This window comes from Eulemur rufifrons, chromosome 19, assembly GCF_041146395.1.
Source record: "Eulemur rufifrons isolate Redbay chromosome 19, OSU_ERuf_1, whole genome shotgun sequence".
In the NCBI taxonomy this organism is placed as follows: Eukaryota; Metazoa; Chordata; class Mammalia; order Primates; family Lemuridae; genus Eulemur; species Eulemur rufifrons.
The window spans coordinates 93,592,799-93,609,976 of NC_091001.1; the positions used below are offsets into that span (position 1 = coordinate 93,592,799).

A 17,178-nucleotide genomic window follows, 5' to 3' on the forward strand; every position below is an offset into this window, starting at 1 on the left:
TGATTATAAAAGTACTTTATATTCATTGTAGAATATGAGGAAAATACAGCATGAAGAATAAAATTGAAATTGCCCCAAACGCTACAACCCCCAAAGATATTGGTACATTTACTTCCAGACAGATAGCTATAGATTCAAGCTTTGCTATAGGTAAAGGGCTTGTATGAATTTGGTATCATATCATACAAGCACCTTGTGTCTTCTTTCTTTACTTAATATTATATTTTTCTATATCAATATTATTCTTCATGAACATGCTTTTAATAGCTCTATACCCTAAATTAATTTTATTGTTTTTGTGCTAGTTATCAAAAGCTAGATGTTCATTGTAAAAAATTTGGAAAAGAAGGAAAAAAAATACTTGTAAGTCCATAACCTCACCAGCCAGAGATTCCAGGGTTATTATATTTATATGTAACCTGCATGTTTTCTTGCCATGTTTTTACAAAGGGGACAGATGGATGTCCCTGGCTGGGTGTTCCCTGGCTTCAATGTGATCCCCCAGAAAGAAAGAGACACAAGGTGGTGTTTTCAGGAAGGATCCTGGTCTATTAAGCCTCCTGCACCGCCAGGAATCCAGCATCTATAAGCCTCCATAATTGCAAGTACTTGCCTGCATCCCATTTTATTTGCTTGTTATCCAAAATCTGCATCTGGCCAGCTTCTTGCTGCGTTGGGTTGATTTTTCATTAGGCTATTTATAGCTAGAGAGTTGGTGTTCATTCTTTCCAGGTGAATTAGAAGATGGTGAACAAAAACACTGGATTTTTCAGTGAGTCAATATTCTCAGCTAAAGTTAATAGGGTATTACTTTGAAACCAGGGAACTCTTTAAATTGTGAGTTCAAGCCCAGAATCACAACCCTGCAACACCTTAGATGCTGGTGAAGCTTTATCCTCCGTACAGAGGTCACTTGGATGTCCATGATGACAATTCCAATCCTGGTCATCCGGTCTCTGCTGGGTGACCCCCAGTGTGGGAAGTACTGAGGGAGGACCCCCAACCTTCAAGCAAGTTCATCTTTGAGCATCTCTGTTAAAACATGTTTCCTTCTGTTGAAGTGAATTACACACTAGAGCACCCATCCTCAGTTTTCCCTCTACTACCAGCATTCATGCAGCCCTTCAGAAATTTGGAGAAAGATTACACCTCCCTCTCCCCGCATTTCCTACATCTGGGGTGTTGCATGCAGAATGGACATTATTTGATACCATCAAGTCTCTTTGGTCCCACTTCAGCCTAAATTCCATTATGGTTTTTTTTTTGTGGATTGAGGGGATTGTCTGAAGCTGCCATGAGGTGTGCACAGCAAGCGCAGGGCAGATTCTAGACATGAAATTGTCGTAATTACCTCTAGAGGAGGAAGGGCCGTGAGAGGAATAATAGCATCAGGCCTGGCCACGGTGCTGCTCCTGCTTTACATACAGGACTTTAATTAAGACAATGACAAACACTGGTACCACCTAATTGGAAAGTCTGTCAGGCCCCTCTGAGAGGCAGGGAAAGTCCTGGTGAAAGGGCTGGCTGGAACCAGAAGTTGTAATTGCTGGTGGCGGCTCCTGGTGTTGTCTCATTTCACTTGTCTCATTTTCTGTCTGCATAGAAAAGAGTTTATTAGTCAAAAGCTACCATTTATAACCTGTATCCACTAAGATGTTTCTAAAAGTATCAAAAATTGTTTTGCTACAGGCTCCAACCAGCATTATTTCCCATAAATATAATTTAGGATTTGAATAAGATTTACTATATTTGTATGAATATACACACAAACACACACACTCAACTGTACATTGTCTGGCAGGGACAATGGTTGTCAATGGCTTAAAATCCACTATCTCTCTATTCCTCCAATGCAAAAGTATTTCTAAGATGAGATCTTGTTAAAATATAAATTCTGATTCAGGAGAGCTGGCGTGAGGCCTGAGAACCTGCATTTCTAATAAGCTCCCAGGCGATGCCAACACTTCTGGTCCACATACCATACTTTGAGCAAAAAGGGTCTAGAAAATCTTCACCATGTGCCCCCAGAACTTCAAGGATTACCATAATCTATTGCATGTACATAGCACCACAGTTATGGTAGCAAGAGCACAGGGCATAGTGCGGACACTGGGTCTGCAGCCTCTGGGCTTAGTGCCCAGGAGTGACTGACTGAACCTCTCTAAGCCTACTGCCTGCATGAAGGGATGTTGTGAGTATAAAATGAGACAGCTTATGTACAAGTGCCTAGTGCAGCTTTACGGCATTCAATAAATAGTAAATTAGCAAAATGACTTCATATCCTATAGACCACCTAGATAGAGATAGGTCTTAAGATTGAATTCCAAGAGTATTTTTTCCCCACTCTCGGCACTAGAAGCTTGACTAAAGGTCAAGCTGGGTATGCTCAGTTTGGGTATCTACATAAAATGATATTATAGGGGCTCCTTAACCTGGGACTGTGTAAGGGAAACAGAAATCTTTGCGAGGGACTTGAGCCTGCAGTCTGCTCTAGGAGCCAAGGCAGTGAGTGCTTTACACCCCCAGACACAGGTAATTAACAAGGAATACTCAGTGAGAACTGACATCGCCCTCCAGATCTTCTAATTAAAAAACTGGTAAGACCCTTACCCTGCAGGTCCAAGAGGATAGTTCTGGCTCCATTTACATCCTGAGGTCATTCCTGCTCGTCCTCAGCCCAGGGTCTCTCGCTCTCAGGGTTGTTCTGTCTTTGCCTGGAGGTGATGGGATGGCCCCAGAAAGGCCCTTTGCTGAGGGCTGCAACCTCCCCTCTCCCCACCCCCACAGGAAAATCACTCCCTCTATACCTTCATGGCGGTAAGCACATTTCCAGCCATTTTTCAGTTATTAAGAATTGCCTCTGACTCAAAGTCCATGATGAAAATGGACCCCTCACTGAGAGGACCAGGCACTAAGCAGCCCCAGCTCCCCAGTGGCCTCCACCCAGGCTGCACTTTAGAATCACCTGGAGAGATGTTAAAACCTGCTAATGCCCAGGACCCGCCTGAGGCTACTGAAATAAGCATCTCTGGGGTGGAGCTCAGATGTTGGCAATTTGGAAAGCTCTCCAGGTGATTCTAATTTGCACCCCAGGCTGAACCACTGGTTTCACCAAGCCATTCGCAGCTCACAGGGGCTCCGCTTCCATATTCTTAATCTCATGCTTTATAACCACCTTCTAAGACAGGCAGGGAGGGGATGGTCATTATCACAAGTTTGTCTAGCACAAAACAGGGGCTCAGAGGAGGTAAGTGGTTGGTGTAAGGTGACAATGTTAGTACACTTTAACCATGAAGCACAAGCTCCAAGTTATGCCCCAGTCACTAGGCAAGGAAACAAGGATGGTGTGACAGGCCACTGGAAATGAATGCTAATGCAAAGGGAAGTTGCTTCCAGTGCGTTCTGGAAAGGTAGTGGGGTGACCCCAGGGGCGGGGCCCCCGAAGCTGCTCTAACTCAGATTCTGGTTCAGTAGGTCTGGGGTCAGGCCAGAGAATCTGCATATCTAGCAAGTTCCCGGATAGTACAGATGACACCAGTCTGAGGACCACACTCTGGGTAGCAAACCACCGACTCTTAGAGGCAGAATCTGGAAGTAAACTAGGGATACAAGCGCAGGTGAGGAGTAGGCCCAGGGAAAGGCACAGGTTCAGTTGTAAATAAGACGCCCTGTATCTTGAGGAAGAAGAGTGTCTGCGTCCTTACTTAAAGCTCAGTGGATGAAAAAAAGTAAACGGTCAAAAAATACACATTTGCTAGCTGTTCACTGGCTGCCAGTTCACAATCCTATTCCAAGCCTTTTGCATCTGTTTCTAGAAGGAGACATTGTTAATACTCAGTGCATACCTTGGCTTGAGTTGTGGCTGTAGATGTGTGTTTCTTGCTATAAACATAGGTGGTACCATGATGAGATAAAAAGAAGGTAAAGTTTTAAGTCTCCTATTTATCCATACCTCTGAATAGTTGGGTCAAGTGGCTGCCTTGACCTAAGTCTTGACTCTGTGCTCTCCCACATCCTGCTTTGACTGTCTTGTGTTGTACATCTTGACTGTCACGTGGCTCCAATTGCTCCACCCTTTGCTACACTCAGCACACTTGCAATTATTCATTAAATTCTAGCTTCCTGGCTAGGTGCTGTGCTCCGTGAGGGCAGGAAAGATGTGCATATTTGCAACCCAGGGTAGACGCAGTAACTATTTGTGAGTGAATAGATGATCGCCTCCCTCGAGGACTGATAAAAGAAGGATCCTCGAGGACCTCCTTGGGAGGCCAAGGATGACACACCCTTAGCACCTTCCCTTGGTGGCCAGCCCAGTTTTCTCTCTTTTGCCCAGCCAGGTTAGCCCAAAATATAGTACAGGAATATGGAGGAAGAGCTAGCAGCCAGCTGGCCCAGGGGCCCGGTGTGGACAGGACAGGGCTATATCTCACTGATGTGCTCACACCCCTAGCAGATTCTGCTTCGGACTGAAAAGTTCCAGGGAGCAGCTGAGAAGTGGGCAGAGTATAGCCGTGTGGCTGGGGAGTGGGAGAACCTCTCCCCTTCCCTGGAACCTGATTCCTAGAGTACGGGAAGGGGCGAAGGAGCTTCACAGGATAGACAGTTGATTTACTGTCCCTGAGAGGAGCCTGGTAAAGCCGAGAGTATCTGCCGATATATGTATACACTTTTATTCATTCTGACATTGATTGGTGCCCACAACATGCCCTCACTTGACAGCTACCATGAACATAAGATGAATAAGACAGTCTCTGCCTGGAAGGAACTCATAGTCTGTGGGGGCTGGAGGGCAGGGAGGCAGACAGGGCTACACCCCACGAAGGTCTCCGTAGCCTTAGTTAGAAGATTTCGGGGGAGCAGGAGGTTGTTTCTGAGACGGATGATAGAAAAAACTTCCTGGAAAAGATTTCCTTTTTTTTTTTTTTTTAAGTGGACAGAAGGAAAAAGCAGGTAGAGGAAGTGGAAGGATAAAAAGCACAGAAGCAGAAAAACGCAAGGCAAGTGGGAGTCTGGGGACGAGACTTGGGCAGGGCAGTGCACTGGGCTCCCGCGTGTGGGCTGCTGGGTGAAGACTCTGGCAGGACCCACAGCTTATCTGTCACTTGGAGGTAATGCAGACAGTTTCTAAGTCACTTCGAAACACAAACACAGGCGTATTTAGTAATCGACCTGCCCATCCAGTCAAAACTTCAATCTTGCCTTAAAGTCAGGGGTTCCTCCTCTCCCCTGCCCCGAGGGCACCTGGCTCTACTGCAGATGGACAGCCTGAAGTCAGGGGAAGGGTGTGGTCAATGCCCCCTCTGGTTGCCGACCCCACCTTTCCTCCTCTTCTGTCATCTTGCTGACTTCCGACCCCTCAGAGTTGGAGGCACAGGGAGAGAGAGGAGGTAAGGGAGCAAGAACGTTCTTACCTGACCTGGCGCTGGTGTGCTCTAGATGTGACAAATATTTGAGGCTTACCATTGCTCATATGGGGCATTTTTGTGGGCCCTCTGGAGAGCTCCCTTTCTCCTCAGCCCTCCACAATGGCTAGGCATCTTTTTGCCTAGACTAGGTGTATGCACCTCTATTACAGGTGGTCACCTCCTCCTTCCTCCACCCTTGAGAATATACTGGCAGCTTCTTCCTGCTGTGGTCTGTTTACCCCCCTCTTGACAAGATCCAAAGTGACCCCACACGGGCTCCCTTACACATGCTGTCCTCTCAGCCATGTACAACACTCATGCATTTGTGCCCCGGCAAACCCTGGGAGTGTGGGCCACTCATGCTGCCCCTCACCTTGTTCTGCTGCCATGGCAGCTCACCAGCCCGATTCAAACTCTCGATTTTCCAGACAGGAGACAGCACTAATGCACTGTGCTCCCAAACTACAGGGAAAAAGCATCAAATGCTCAACATGCTATCATAAAACCCCTCTCTCTTGACTGGGGATGAACAGGGAACCCCCTCCCCACCCTCCTTCTTAGCAGGAGGGTGAGGTGAACCTCAGGATATGCCAAAAGCACATTCCAAATACTCTCTCCTAATTGTCAATGACCAATGTTTTTTTTTTTTTAAATCCAAAGTATGGGTGAGGGATTAAGAACTGCATAACCCATTTTTATCCACCTTCGTTAAAAGTCCTGCACCATTATGCTCTCACATTTCCCTTTAAAATGTGGTATCTACTGCCTCAGTGCTTCAGCCAAAATGCCTTTTTAACACATTGTTACATTATTTATTTTCTCAGTTAATGGTCACTATAAAACCCTCTAAGGTAGATAGGCATGGGCTGAGAGCTGAAAGAGTTTAGAGTTAGCAGGGGTAGGGTTACAATTTCCAGTCGTGGCATCCAAATGGCACAAGAAAGCCAACTGGGGCCAGAAAAAAAATTAACAGATTGACTCAATTATCCTGGAAATTCTCAGTGGAGACACATATTTGCTACCCTGGATGTGGGGAAATGGGAAAGGTGTCAGTGAAGAGGCCGTGGTTATAGACAGGTCCAGGGTCTCAGAAATAGATCAGTCCCTACAGACTCCAATGCCCAGATGTGGCCTTGTCAATGAAGGGTTTGTGCGCAAGACAGTGGGAAGTCTGGCTGCAGCAGCTCATGGCACTTAACCTCTTTCACTAAATTGTGAGGCAGCCATGAGTCTGGGAGACAAAGGAGTGGCAATTTACAGAGAAGCAGGTATTCAAACAAGGAGAATCAGAGAAAAGGGGTACCATATCTGATGAAAATTCCAGCTTGCCATAGAACATATTTTACCTTTCTTTCTACAATAGCCATTTTTTATTACAGGATCTGAACAGAAATATTTTGAGCAATGAAATGATGTAGTTGTCTTGGGCTTTAAATGTTGTTTATGGATGTTTCCATCAAATGTACAACCTCTATCATTTCAAACACAGAGAACAAAGACCTTGTTTATAGTATGTACTGCCTCTGAACATCACTGTTCTTAAACTTTCTTAGAAAGATTATTAGTTACAATTCCCTTTTAAATGTCTAGGGAGCAATGCCATAGAAACTTTTAGTAAAAACACAATGAAAACATACAATCATAGCTTCCTTGTGGCAAAGTGGGCATCCTCATTCTGAAAGACAACTCTATTAAAAGATCTTGATATGCAGGTACGTATCTGGCCTGGTCACGGCATCAAGTTATAGGGTCTCCAGTTAGCTGACACGTGGCACGACACCATTCGAATAAGATTATGAGAATCTTTAGGGAAAGAATATAAATCTATGATACCTACATCACTAGAAGAAACTGAGTCAAAAAAAAAAATCGCTTGCCCGAGGTCACAGAGTGAATTGGGGCCCCAGAGAAGTATCTTTGGCTACTCTTTAGGAAGTTAGTACCCCATTGATCTCAATAGCGCCTCAGAGGCAGAATCCTGTGAAATTTAGGGTGATAACATCAACCCAAACAGAGTTCCAAAACTGCCCGTCTGCCGTCCCTGCCCAGCTCCTTGAGCTTTCTTGAAAGCCACCTTGGGAGTTCTCACTGAGCCCACCTTGGCTGAGTCTCCAGCTAAATCCTTTAGGCTCCAGCAGAGAATTCCAGGAATGGGACCTGAGGTTCCCTTTCAACGGTAACACCTCCTTCTCTGGCTCTTCTCTCCCTCACAGCTCCGGATGTCCTGGCTCATCCGTGGAGTCCTGAGGGGAAACGTGTCCTTGGTGCTGGTGGAGAACAAAACTGGGAGGGAGCAAAGCAGGCTGGTCTGGCAGGTTGCCGCCAGCGAAGGCCTGAGCCTGTGGCGGTGGACGGTGCTGCCCCTCCTGGACGTGTCTGACAGGTGCGCCTCCGCCCTCCCCTCCGCTCCCCTTTCCTCCGTCAGCCAAAGTGCAGGGGGGCCGTGCCTTCCCTCCCTCCCCCCGCCTTCACCCAGACACACATGCAGATGTGCTCACACACGCTTTCTGCAGGTTACCAGGAGCACAAGGTTCTGCAGGGGGTGACGGTGCCAAGGGGCACTCATCTCCCACATCTCTGGTCTGGCCTGACCGGCTGCCTCCAGCATCTGTAGGAAGAATAAAATTGAACAGCTCACATTACTCCCAAATAATAGTCAGGCTTAACATGTAGCATTTTCTCTCACTTGATGGATTTTTGCCTTAATTTCCCATTTGACATTTTATTTTTTCCTTATTAATGACAAAACCTGCAAGGTAGACAAGACAGGTCTAATCTTGGTTTCCTACTCCTGTCCTTTTGCAAGGAGAGAAACTGAGAATCAAAGAGGTGAAGTTCCAGCCAGCTCCAATCAGAGTCAAGCCTGACTCTGAGTCCAGTGCTCTGTCGGGTCAGGCCCCGAGGCAGGTTCGTGAGGGGGAATGACAGAGGAGTGCATCTGCCACGGTCCTGGTTCCCATTTGGATCCTGTCTCTGTGACCTTGAACAAGATCCTTGGCTTCTTTAGGCCTCAGTTTCCTTACCTTTAAGCTGAGAGGGTTGGACGAGAAGATGGTTAATTCCGTGTGGCTCTGGAGCAGGAACCGCAGAGGGTTCAGCTGCCACTTCTCTCCCCAGGATGGCACTACCCTGCCACCTGCAGTCAGCCTGGAGCAAGCGCAGCACAGCGGCACTCACGTGACACTGCTGTGGCGTCCTGAACCCTCTCCATGGTTGATGCTGACCTGTTCCAGACTAAAAAGGGGGGACAGATGAATGGACCTGGAGGGGATCTTTTATGGGGTAACTATCAAACCCTACAATCCAGAGCAGCCTCTTCATTAGTCTCCTAAAACATTCACATTATCAACCTAGTGGATCCACCTTCCAAAAATGAGGGCAAAGGGTTCAAAGCAAGGTGAATGTGATGCCAGTTGGCATGCAACTTTGTGAGCATAAAGCTGGGTTTCAACTTCTCCACCCGACCTTACATAGCATGCTATCCCCAAGAGCTCATGACCAGATCTGTGCTGTCAAAGGAAGAAGGCACTGTCCTCACTCTGAGCACCAGCTACCCACTCCTTCAGATGTGTGTAGGTTAAAGATCAAAGCCCATGGGCACTTCAGGGCTCAGTGATCCCAGGACAGATGGATTTAATTAAAGGAGAGGAAGTGGGAAGTGTGGGCGCTGCCCACCATAGACTAGTCTTTCGTCTTTTGGGATTGTGGAGGCTGTGTGCAGGGGGTGGAGAACATGAGGGTGATGCAAGAGCCCACCCTCTTGGGAGAGGGAAATTAATTCAGATGAATCAAAGGGGGGTTTTTCTCCTCAATCCAGCAAGGGATCTCTCTTTCATAGCCACTCCAGGGGATTTAAAGGAAGTAAGATATTGACTCTGTTCACACTCATCCTCTAGAGTTTCATTTGAGGGAGACTTTGTTCTTAGCCTCCCTCCTCCCTGTTAAAGGCTGTTTACCAGACGTTTCTAATATTGATACTGAGACCAAACTGTCTAGTGGGGATTCAGACAAAAGCCCGCTTGGTTTGATAATGCCTCGTGACCTAGTATGTGTGCAATTACAGAAAACAAGAGCACTTCTATTCACGGGGATCTCGTATGCCACTGAAACGCTCTGATGCTGGAAGCTGCCCTCCCAGAGCTAGAGATGATGCAGGAAGCCTCAAGACCCAGAGGCAAATGGAACTGCAGGAACATGGGACCCAGCAGCTTTCACTTGCTAAAATCAAACTGCATTGTAGATGTGACTGGCCCATAAAACTAAAGAAGCGCTTTGGATGAAATAGCATAGACTTTAGGATTAGATAGTCTCAAGTTTAAAAACTGACTCAGCCACTTATAGTAGTGTGACTTCAGCCAATTACTTGACCTCTCTGGGCCTTGGAGTCCTCATCTGTAAAATGAGGATAATAACAATACAACCTTACAGGATTGTTATGAGACTACATAAAATGACTATCAAAAGAATCTATGCATAGTAGGTGGTAATGGATTTTATTTCCCACATCTTGCATCCTTGTTCCTCAGTTATGTGGCCTCAGTAATAATTTATTAAATAAATAGCACAAATCACAGTCACTGATCTTCCAAGTCATGTTCTATAAAACAGAGATAATACAGCCTCCTCTTAGGTCTGGGGAAGCCAAGCACTTGGTGAACTGCCTGGCCCAGAGTAAATGCTGAATCAGTAATAACTACTAATAACAACTATAATAATGACAATATCTCTGCACCTAATGCCTCAGAAGAGTCTGGCATGGCCAATTTAGCAATAATAAGCAGTCTTGCAACCCTAAGATAAAGGTGGGCTTCTTGTGAATGTGTTATCAGGGCTCTGTTGATTTCTCATAAGGAGAAGTCACTACTGTAGGAGGGGCAAGAAGCATACTCTTCCCTCTTCCTTCAGAGAGAGTTAGCTATAGTGGCCCAGGTTGCCAGAAAATGAAAATGGGAGAAAGGAGAAGGTAGAGGAAGAAAATAAATAAGGGAAAGAGAAAAAATAAAATGGATAAAGGACAAAGAAAAAGCAACTCCCTTCCTCCCACCCCTGACGTAGATGTTAACACCTGGCACCACCTGCCCACGTCCCATGAAGCTTCCTTAGGCAGCCTCTGCTTCAGCTGTTCAGCACCTGCCTTGTGGACAGCTCCCCAACCCCCGGCCCTTAAAGGTGGCAGGAACTTTATTCCCTATGCTGTACCAAATTACCTCTGCTCCCAGATTCCCCAACCTCCACACATTACAACATTTTTAAAGTTTATTTATTAAAGCTTAGAGGTTAACTCTAAAGAGCTCCTGGGCTCTAGCCACTGATCATAGCCCTTGGGCTTTATATAAATAAACTTTTTAAACATAAATCTAACCATTTTCCTGTTTAGGAAATCCTTCCATGGCTTGCTGTTGTTTTTAGGATGCCTTTCAAACTCTTTAATGAGACCTTTATTTAGGCCCATCTGTGATCTGTCCAACCCTAACTCCACCAGCCCCTCCTTATACCGTTCTTCCTCTCTCAATCTGCCTGGTAACCACACTGAACTTCTTTTCACTCAGTTGCACCATGATAAATTCTTACCTGCAGGCTTTTCTGTCTGCCATTCTCTTCACCTTAATGTGCTTCCTTTGCCTTCCATCTCCCTAAATACCACTCTTCCTTCACTTTTTAAAAAAGTTCTCCCCAGACCCCTAAACTATATATGTACCTACAATGTAGTCTCATGGCATTTGAAACATCCCTATAATAACTTGTCACTCTTTACTATCTGTTTTTTAATATCTTAATATACACACCAACAAGGCAAGGATTATGTCTGTCTTATATCACTGCTTCCTGAACCTCTAGGACCATACCTAACACATAGTATGCCCAATATATATGCATTGACAGAATCATGTATTGAGGTAAATTGCACATATTTCCAAATTCCAGCTGAATGAACTGAGAATTTCACTTGTTGGAATCCATCTAACATTCTTCCTCTGTTCAGCCTGTGTCTAACAAAACAGATAAAAGTCACTTTATAATAAATACTACTGCAAAGTATTCTGTATATCAAAGCAACACCTGTGTCCCATCAGATAAACCAAAACAGCATTTGTTACTCTTGTGACAAGGAATTCTCTTTAGAGACTTGCCTGGTACCTGTGCTTTCTTTGTCTCTGGTCACTGTCCTGTCGGAATCACTTTATAAGAAAGACTTTGATCTTAATTGCGTGCCCTGGTCCTTGTGAAGAGAGAGAGAGCTGAGCACTCGAGAGAAAAGGGCTCTAGTCCATTGCACCTGCCACAGTAGTCCTACGGAGGCTCTGTGAATATGTGTTAGGTATATAAAGGCTGGCAACAGGGAGGTGTTGATCCCTGGAATGCTATTTCTTCTGTCCATTTACAAACAAGCAAAGTGATAGAATTAATGCAATAGTCTGTCATCATTATGAAATTATGCTAACTGTACAACCATACCATAAATAGTAACAAGAAAAACCTCCAAGAGCAGTGCCGAGGATGTTTCAGCAACAGCAATATCCCTGGAATACAGATAAATGCTCTCAAGGTAATTTTGAAGGACAACACCAATTCAAATATTGGCTTGATGTGTGCTTAAAAGTTATCTGATTACTTTACATCCACCTCATATAGCTATTTTCCTTCATTCTCTCCCCACTTCATCAGCCCCACCTCCCCTGTTCAATTGCCACTCTTGCTGCTGGAATTAATTCTAGCTTTTCTCAAAATGGAATTTCTCTCCCTCTATTCTAATTGTCAATCTTTTGCTGAGACATACCCCTAGTTTTCCTCTTTATAATCACATTTCTTATGAAATTAAACACAATGTTCCCACACCATCCTAAGCTTTGACATGCTTACAGAGCAGAAGTGGGTGCTAAGTTCAACTCATTGTGAGATGGATTTGGAAACACCATGGATCAAATCATGTCCCACAAATCACTGCCATCCTACAGTCAAATATAAAGTACATAACTTATCACACCTGTGTAGGCTCCAGCCCCCAGCACTGTCATTAGAAAGGCTTTTAGCTGTGCACTATCTACATAGTCTAAGGAGAAAAAACGTTCCCTCTGGAGATATTTAGATTCCTGCTCCCTTTGCATCTTTTGTCCTAAACGATCAGCCCTGTGTTTCACAATGCATCTTGCAAAAGAGATGGGTTAAACTGAGAATTATGTCTTTATGTATTTAGACCAGAAACTCCATAGAGCCAAGGTATTTTTTTTCCTGTTCAATTTCTACCATCTCTAGAATCTCCATTTTATCCGGGGTGTGATCAATAACAATATTCTCCCTTTGTGTAGCATTTTTCTGTGATGAGAAAGGTGTTAGGGGATATTTTCATTTCTTATTCTTACCTCTGTGGAGAAGTAGGAGATACCAATGAGTGGGAATCCAGAGATTTCTGGTAAGACTGTTAGCAGGACTAGACACATCCCTGAAAAAAGTTGTGTTTAATCCACATTTTTGTAAATTGAATCCTAGCCTCCTCATAGAGCCATTGAGGAGCTTGGAATGACAATGATTAGAGCTAGCATTTGTTGAGTGCTTACCGGAGCCAGTCATTGTAACAAGTACTTAACATGCATTATCTCATTTCATCCTTAAAACAGCCCCTTGGGATAGATACTATAATTAATCCCATTTTTTATATGGAATCTGAGGGCTAACGAGATGAAATAATTTTCTCTTAATCCTCAGGCCTGTCTGCTTCCTACGTACCGCCCCAGGATATGATGCGAGTGCTTGGCATGTGATAGAAAACTCGAGAAACAGTAGCCATTGTTATTAACAAAATACTTAGGTTCTGGATTATTTGCAGGCCACACCTCTTACTCATTTCCGGTTGCTGAACTTTTTCTCCCTGATGCTTCACTCACCCCTTGAAATCCATCGTCTTAGTTCCCACCACCACCTCCCGCTGCAGAGCACTCGCCACCCAGCCCCACCCTGTGCTGTCCCTTCTTCACACCTCCCCGGGTTCTCACCTTATCCTGCCAGGCCGCTGCGCCCCTCCCCATGGGCCTTTCCGAGTCACCACTCTGGGTGCCTGTGACTATTCCCACTCCACACGTTCCCACTCCAGAACTGGGGCATAGGTTCTGATAGGCATTTGTTATTTGCAAATGTATTAGTGTACCAAGTCTAACAAAGGCATAAAAATAAAATGCATTTCATTATACTGTACTTTTAACAAATCGCCCTTTTACTGAGAATAAAGTTCACTACCACAAGGCCTGACACAGGAAATCCCAGCCATGAGGTGGGTGCGCTGTGTGGTACAGACCCTTCTCCAACCCTAGGAGAACACAGCCTAGGGCAGGCCCCTTGTCTAGGTCCCTCCGTTCTTCCCCTCCTGCCCGTCTGTCTCCTCCACCAAAAGTTTCCATCTGCAACTGCTCTGCCTCCCCCATCCTTCCCCAGGAAGAGGGGATACCTTTGAGGAGGAGTGAATGTCTCTCCCCTGCAGACCCCACTGCCAGTGCCTGCTGCACCTTCTCTGGACAGGCTGTGCCGACTCTCAGTGGCTCCTGCACTCTGCCCGCATCTCTCTGCCCATGGTGGCCCTGCACTCCCTCCCACAGTGCTTTGCCCCTTCACCACCTGAGATATCCACTGGGCAGCTGGGGCAGATGTTATCCCCCATTTTCAAATGAGAAGACTGAGGCCCTCGGAGTTTCAAGAACTTACCATTAAACACAGTGGCTCGTCTGGAGAGGTCTTCCTTCCCTCCTCCCACTTCACCAGTGCCCTGTGAAGATTCTCAACCTTCGAAATCACCCAGGCATTTGCCAACCAATACTTACTGCCCTATCGACATGCTCACCTTAGCCAAGCAATGCAGCTCCAGCTCCAGAGAATGCCATTGAATCGGGGATGCCAGCAGGGAGATGAGATGGTGACATCATAGAACACGAGCACTGGGGGAAGGGAGGCTCAGGGAGCTGGAGCAGCAGGAGCCCCGAGAAAGCCACAGCTACTGGGGCTCCTCACTTCCCAGAGGGCTCCTCTCCCCCTATCAGATGGGCCCACGCCAACAGAGCAGAGAGCAATGACTGTCGCCCCAGGTGGGCCTGCATTTGCTCTTTCACTCACTATCAGCAACTAGGAACTTAACCCAGAGTAGCCCTGCAGGCTCCAAAGTTTGGGGGGAGGGAGGGGAACATCTCAACCAACCTCACCCCACCCCCAACATCCCAAGGGTTGTCGGATTCCCCTGAGTCCATAAACTCAGGCCCAGCCCTTCATCACAGTGGGTAAAGAAAACAAAAGGTGCTCTCCACTCCTAACTGGCTGTGGCAGCACAAGTGTCCCTTCCCAGAGCTGCAGGGGCTGGGGACTTTGACATGCTTATTGGCCTTAGGCTGTAGTCGGTTCTTTGAACTGGAGAAAATGGTGGTCTCTTGGCAACTGTAGGCCAAGCAGGCAAGTTACATTGACTAAACCCATCAGGTCTTTCCCCAAGGGGCTCAAAACCCTTCATGCTCAAAACACTTGACCTTACTCTCCATACCTTCCCAGCCAGGGACATGGGAGCAGAGTCCCTGGCTTCGCTGGCAGCCTGCAAGACTGAGGGGACTTTGACAGGGCTGTGGCTCCTCCTTGAGCCCGTGGCCTCGGCCTCTTGGAGCCATGACCGAGGACAGGAGAAGAGGGATTGCATCCTCAGCCAGCCAAGCATATGTGCCCATTTATCCTCATCATCGTAAGTCAGATTTTAGTGTCCTCAGTTTATCAGTGAGAAACTGTGGCACAGAGTAGTTAAATAATCTGCCCGGAGCATGCAATTAGGAAGCACAAGAGTCAGGATTTAAGGCACAATTTCCCAGCTCAAAATCCCACCCTCTTTCAGATACCGTGCTCTCATGGTCAAAAAAGTCTTCTATGACTCTCAGTGACAACAGGCAGCAGGTGTTTTCACAATCAGCAGCTGATAGAAGAGGACTGTGATGAGAGAGCCTGGGCCACCTGAAGATCTTGTCAGGGAGGCTGTCAGGTAAAAAACCAGGGACAAGATGAGGGTCCAGGCCTCCAGAGCAGGACAGAAACTTGGTCAGTGAGCCTGAAGGCTGTATGTACAGACACGAGCGCAAGAAAACTGCATCTGCATTCCAGAGCACTGGACCCCTCTCCTTAATACACCCTGCCCTGCTCAGACATGTCCCTAGTCCTGGAGCAGTGCGGAGTGTGCAGTGGGAGGGAGGCTGCAGCTGTGGAGGAAGAGTACTGCAGAGTCCTGCAGCCAGCCGAGGGTGAAGTTTACCCATCGCTCCGATCCTCTGCATGGGTTAGTCATCAGCCTGACTGTGCCAGGTGCACTGAACACACCTGAGTGCCTAGGCATGTGCTACATGCTATGTGAGTCGGGGTTACACTACCTGGAGTAACAGTGCACCTCCAATCCTGGAGGCTATACAAAAAAGAAATGTATTTCCTACGCCATGTGAAATACTATAAAAAATGAGTATGTTGGTTGGTGGGTGGCCTTCCACCTGGTCATTAGGGACCCAAGCCCCTTCCACCCTGTGGCCCTCCCTGTTCTCTGGCCTTGGAATCCTTTGCATTCAGCCAGCCAGTGGACAAAGAGCTTGGGTGATCTCAAATGGGAAGATTTTATGAGTCATCACTTCTGCTCTCTTTCCATTGGCTAGAACTCAGTCACGTGGCCACACCTAACACAAAGAATGCTGGGGAATGTAGTCTAGCTGTGTGCACAAATAAGAGAAGTGGGCTAGAGGAAAAAAATGACATGTTGTATAATGGGATAAGCCAGGGAATGCTGCTCTCATCTCTGGGCATCTGTGAGAGCATCACTTGAGAATACCACTTCCTCATTCAGCTACTTTGAGTATTCATTGATCAGGCTTCTTCTCTACAAAGTCTCATAATAAATTCCAGGTCTAGTCTAAGGTATGACTCTTTCATTCCCAAAATTTTATGATGCAGTAAAGTCTTATTTTCTGGCAGAAATCCCTCCAGAATTTCTCTCCCTGAATGTTTCCTTTCTAAAAACAAAAATAAACAAACAAACAAACAGGAAAAATACTTTTGAAAGGCTTAAAACTAGTAGGACAGCATAGGGCAGTGGTTTATAAACTTGAAAAAACACTTTTTTTCCAGAGTTCTAGATCTGAGATCATGATTTAGTAGATCACATATTGGGACCAGGAATCTGCAGTTTTTAAAAGTTGCCCAGGTAACTTTGATGTGCAACTGCATTTGGAAGTCCTGGCATACAATGGCAGATCCAGGTCTCTTGTGGGTGGGACAGGAACTGACTGGAGAAGTGTCATTGGCTGTCCTGTTGTCAGCAAACATATATTAAGCCACCATCAAGCACAGAGGGTGGAAAGGGGTATTTTACCAGTCCCTTGTTGGATCACAGGACCTGCACACTGGTGAGGACACAGAGCACATGCACCGAGAGGCAAACAGTAAGACACCAGCATTGTGCAGGGTCCAACAGATCCTGGCCAGTGTTCAGATAGTGCAGTGACCTGCAGGTACTGAGCAGTCCGGGGACCTATCACAGAGAAAATGGGCCTATTATAAGCTGGCCCTTGGGGAAAATTTAGGTTGTATGGAAATAGAAAAGAGACAGGCAGGGCAGAGAAGACCATCAGGGCAAGCAGAGGCTTAGAGACAGGAATGCTTTCTGGGGGTTCAAGAATAGCCCACTAGGTTATGTCAGAGAATCCTGAGCAGTCTCCTTGGGAGAGGGTGAGTGTGGGCATTAGGACAGGTGTTGTGGACTTTGGGCTGTGGGTAC

At 46.2% G+C, this 17,178-nt stretch overlaps 1 protein-coding gene across 1 annotated transcript in view; it reads left to right on the forward strand.

The window, feature by feature from the left end:
- Nucleotides 1-17,178, forward strand: part of ALK (ALK receptor tyrosine kinase) — a 637,313-nt gene that overhangs the window by 541,380 nt on the left and 78,755 nt on the right. The window contains exon 9 of the mRNA XM_069494063.1: nucleotides 7,619-7,788. Within this exon, the coding sequence (XP_069350164.1) occupies nucleotides 7,619-7,788 (170 nt within the window). The remainder of the gene's footprint in view (nucleotides 1-7,618; nucleotides 7,789-17,178) is intronic.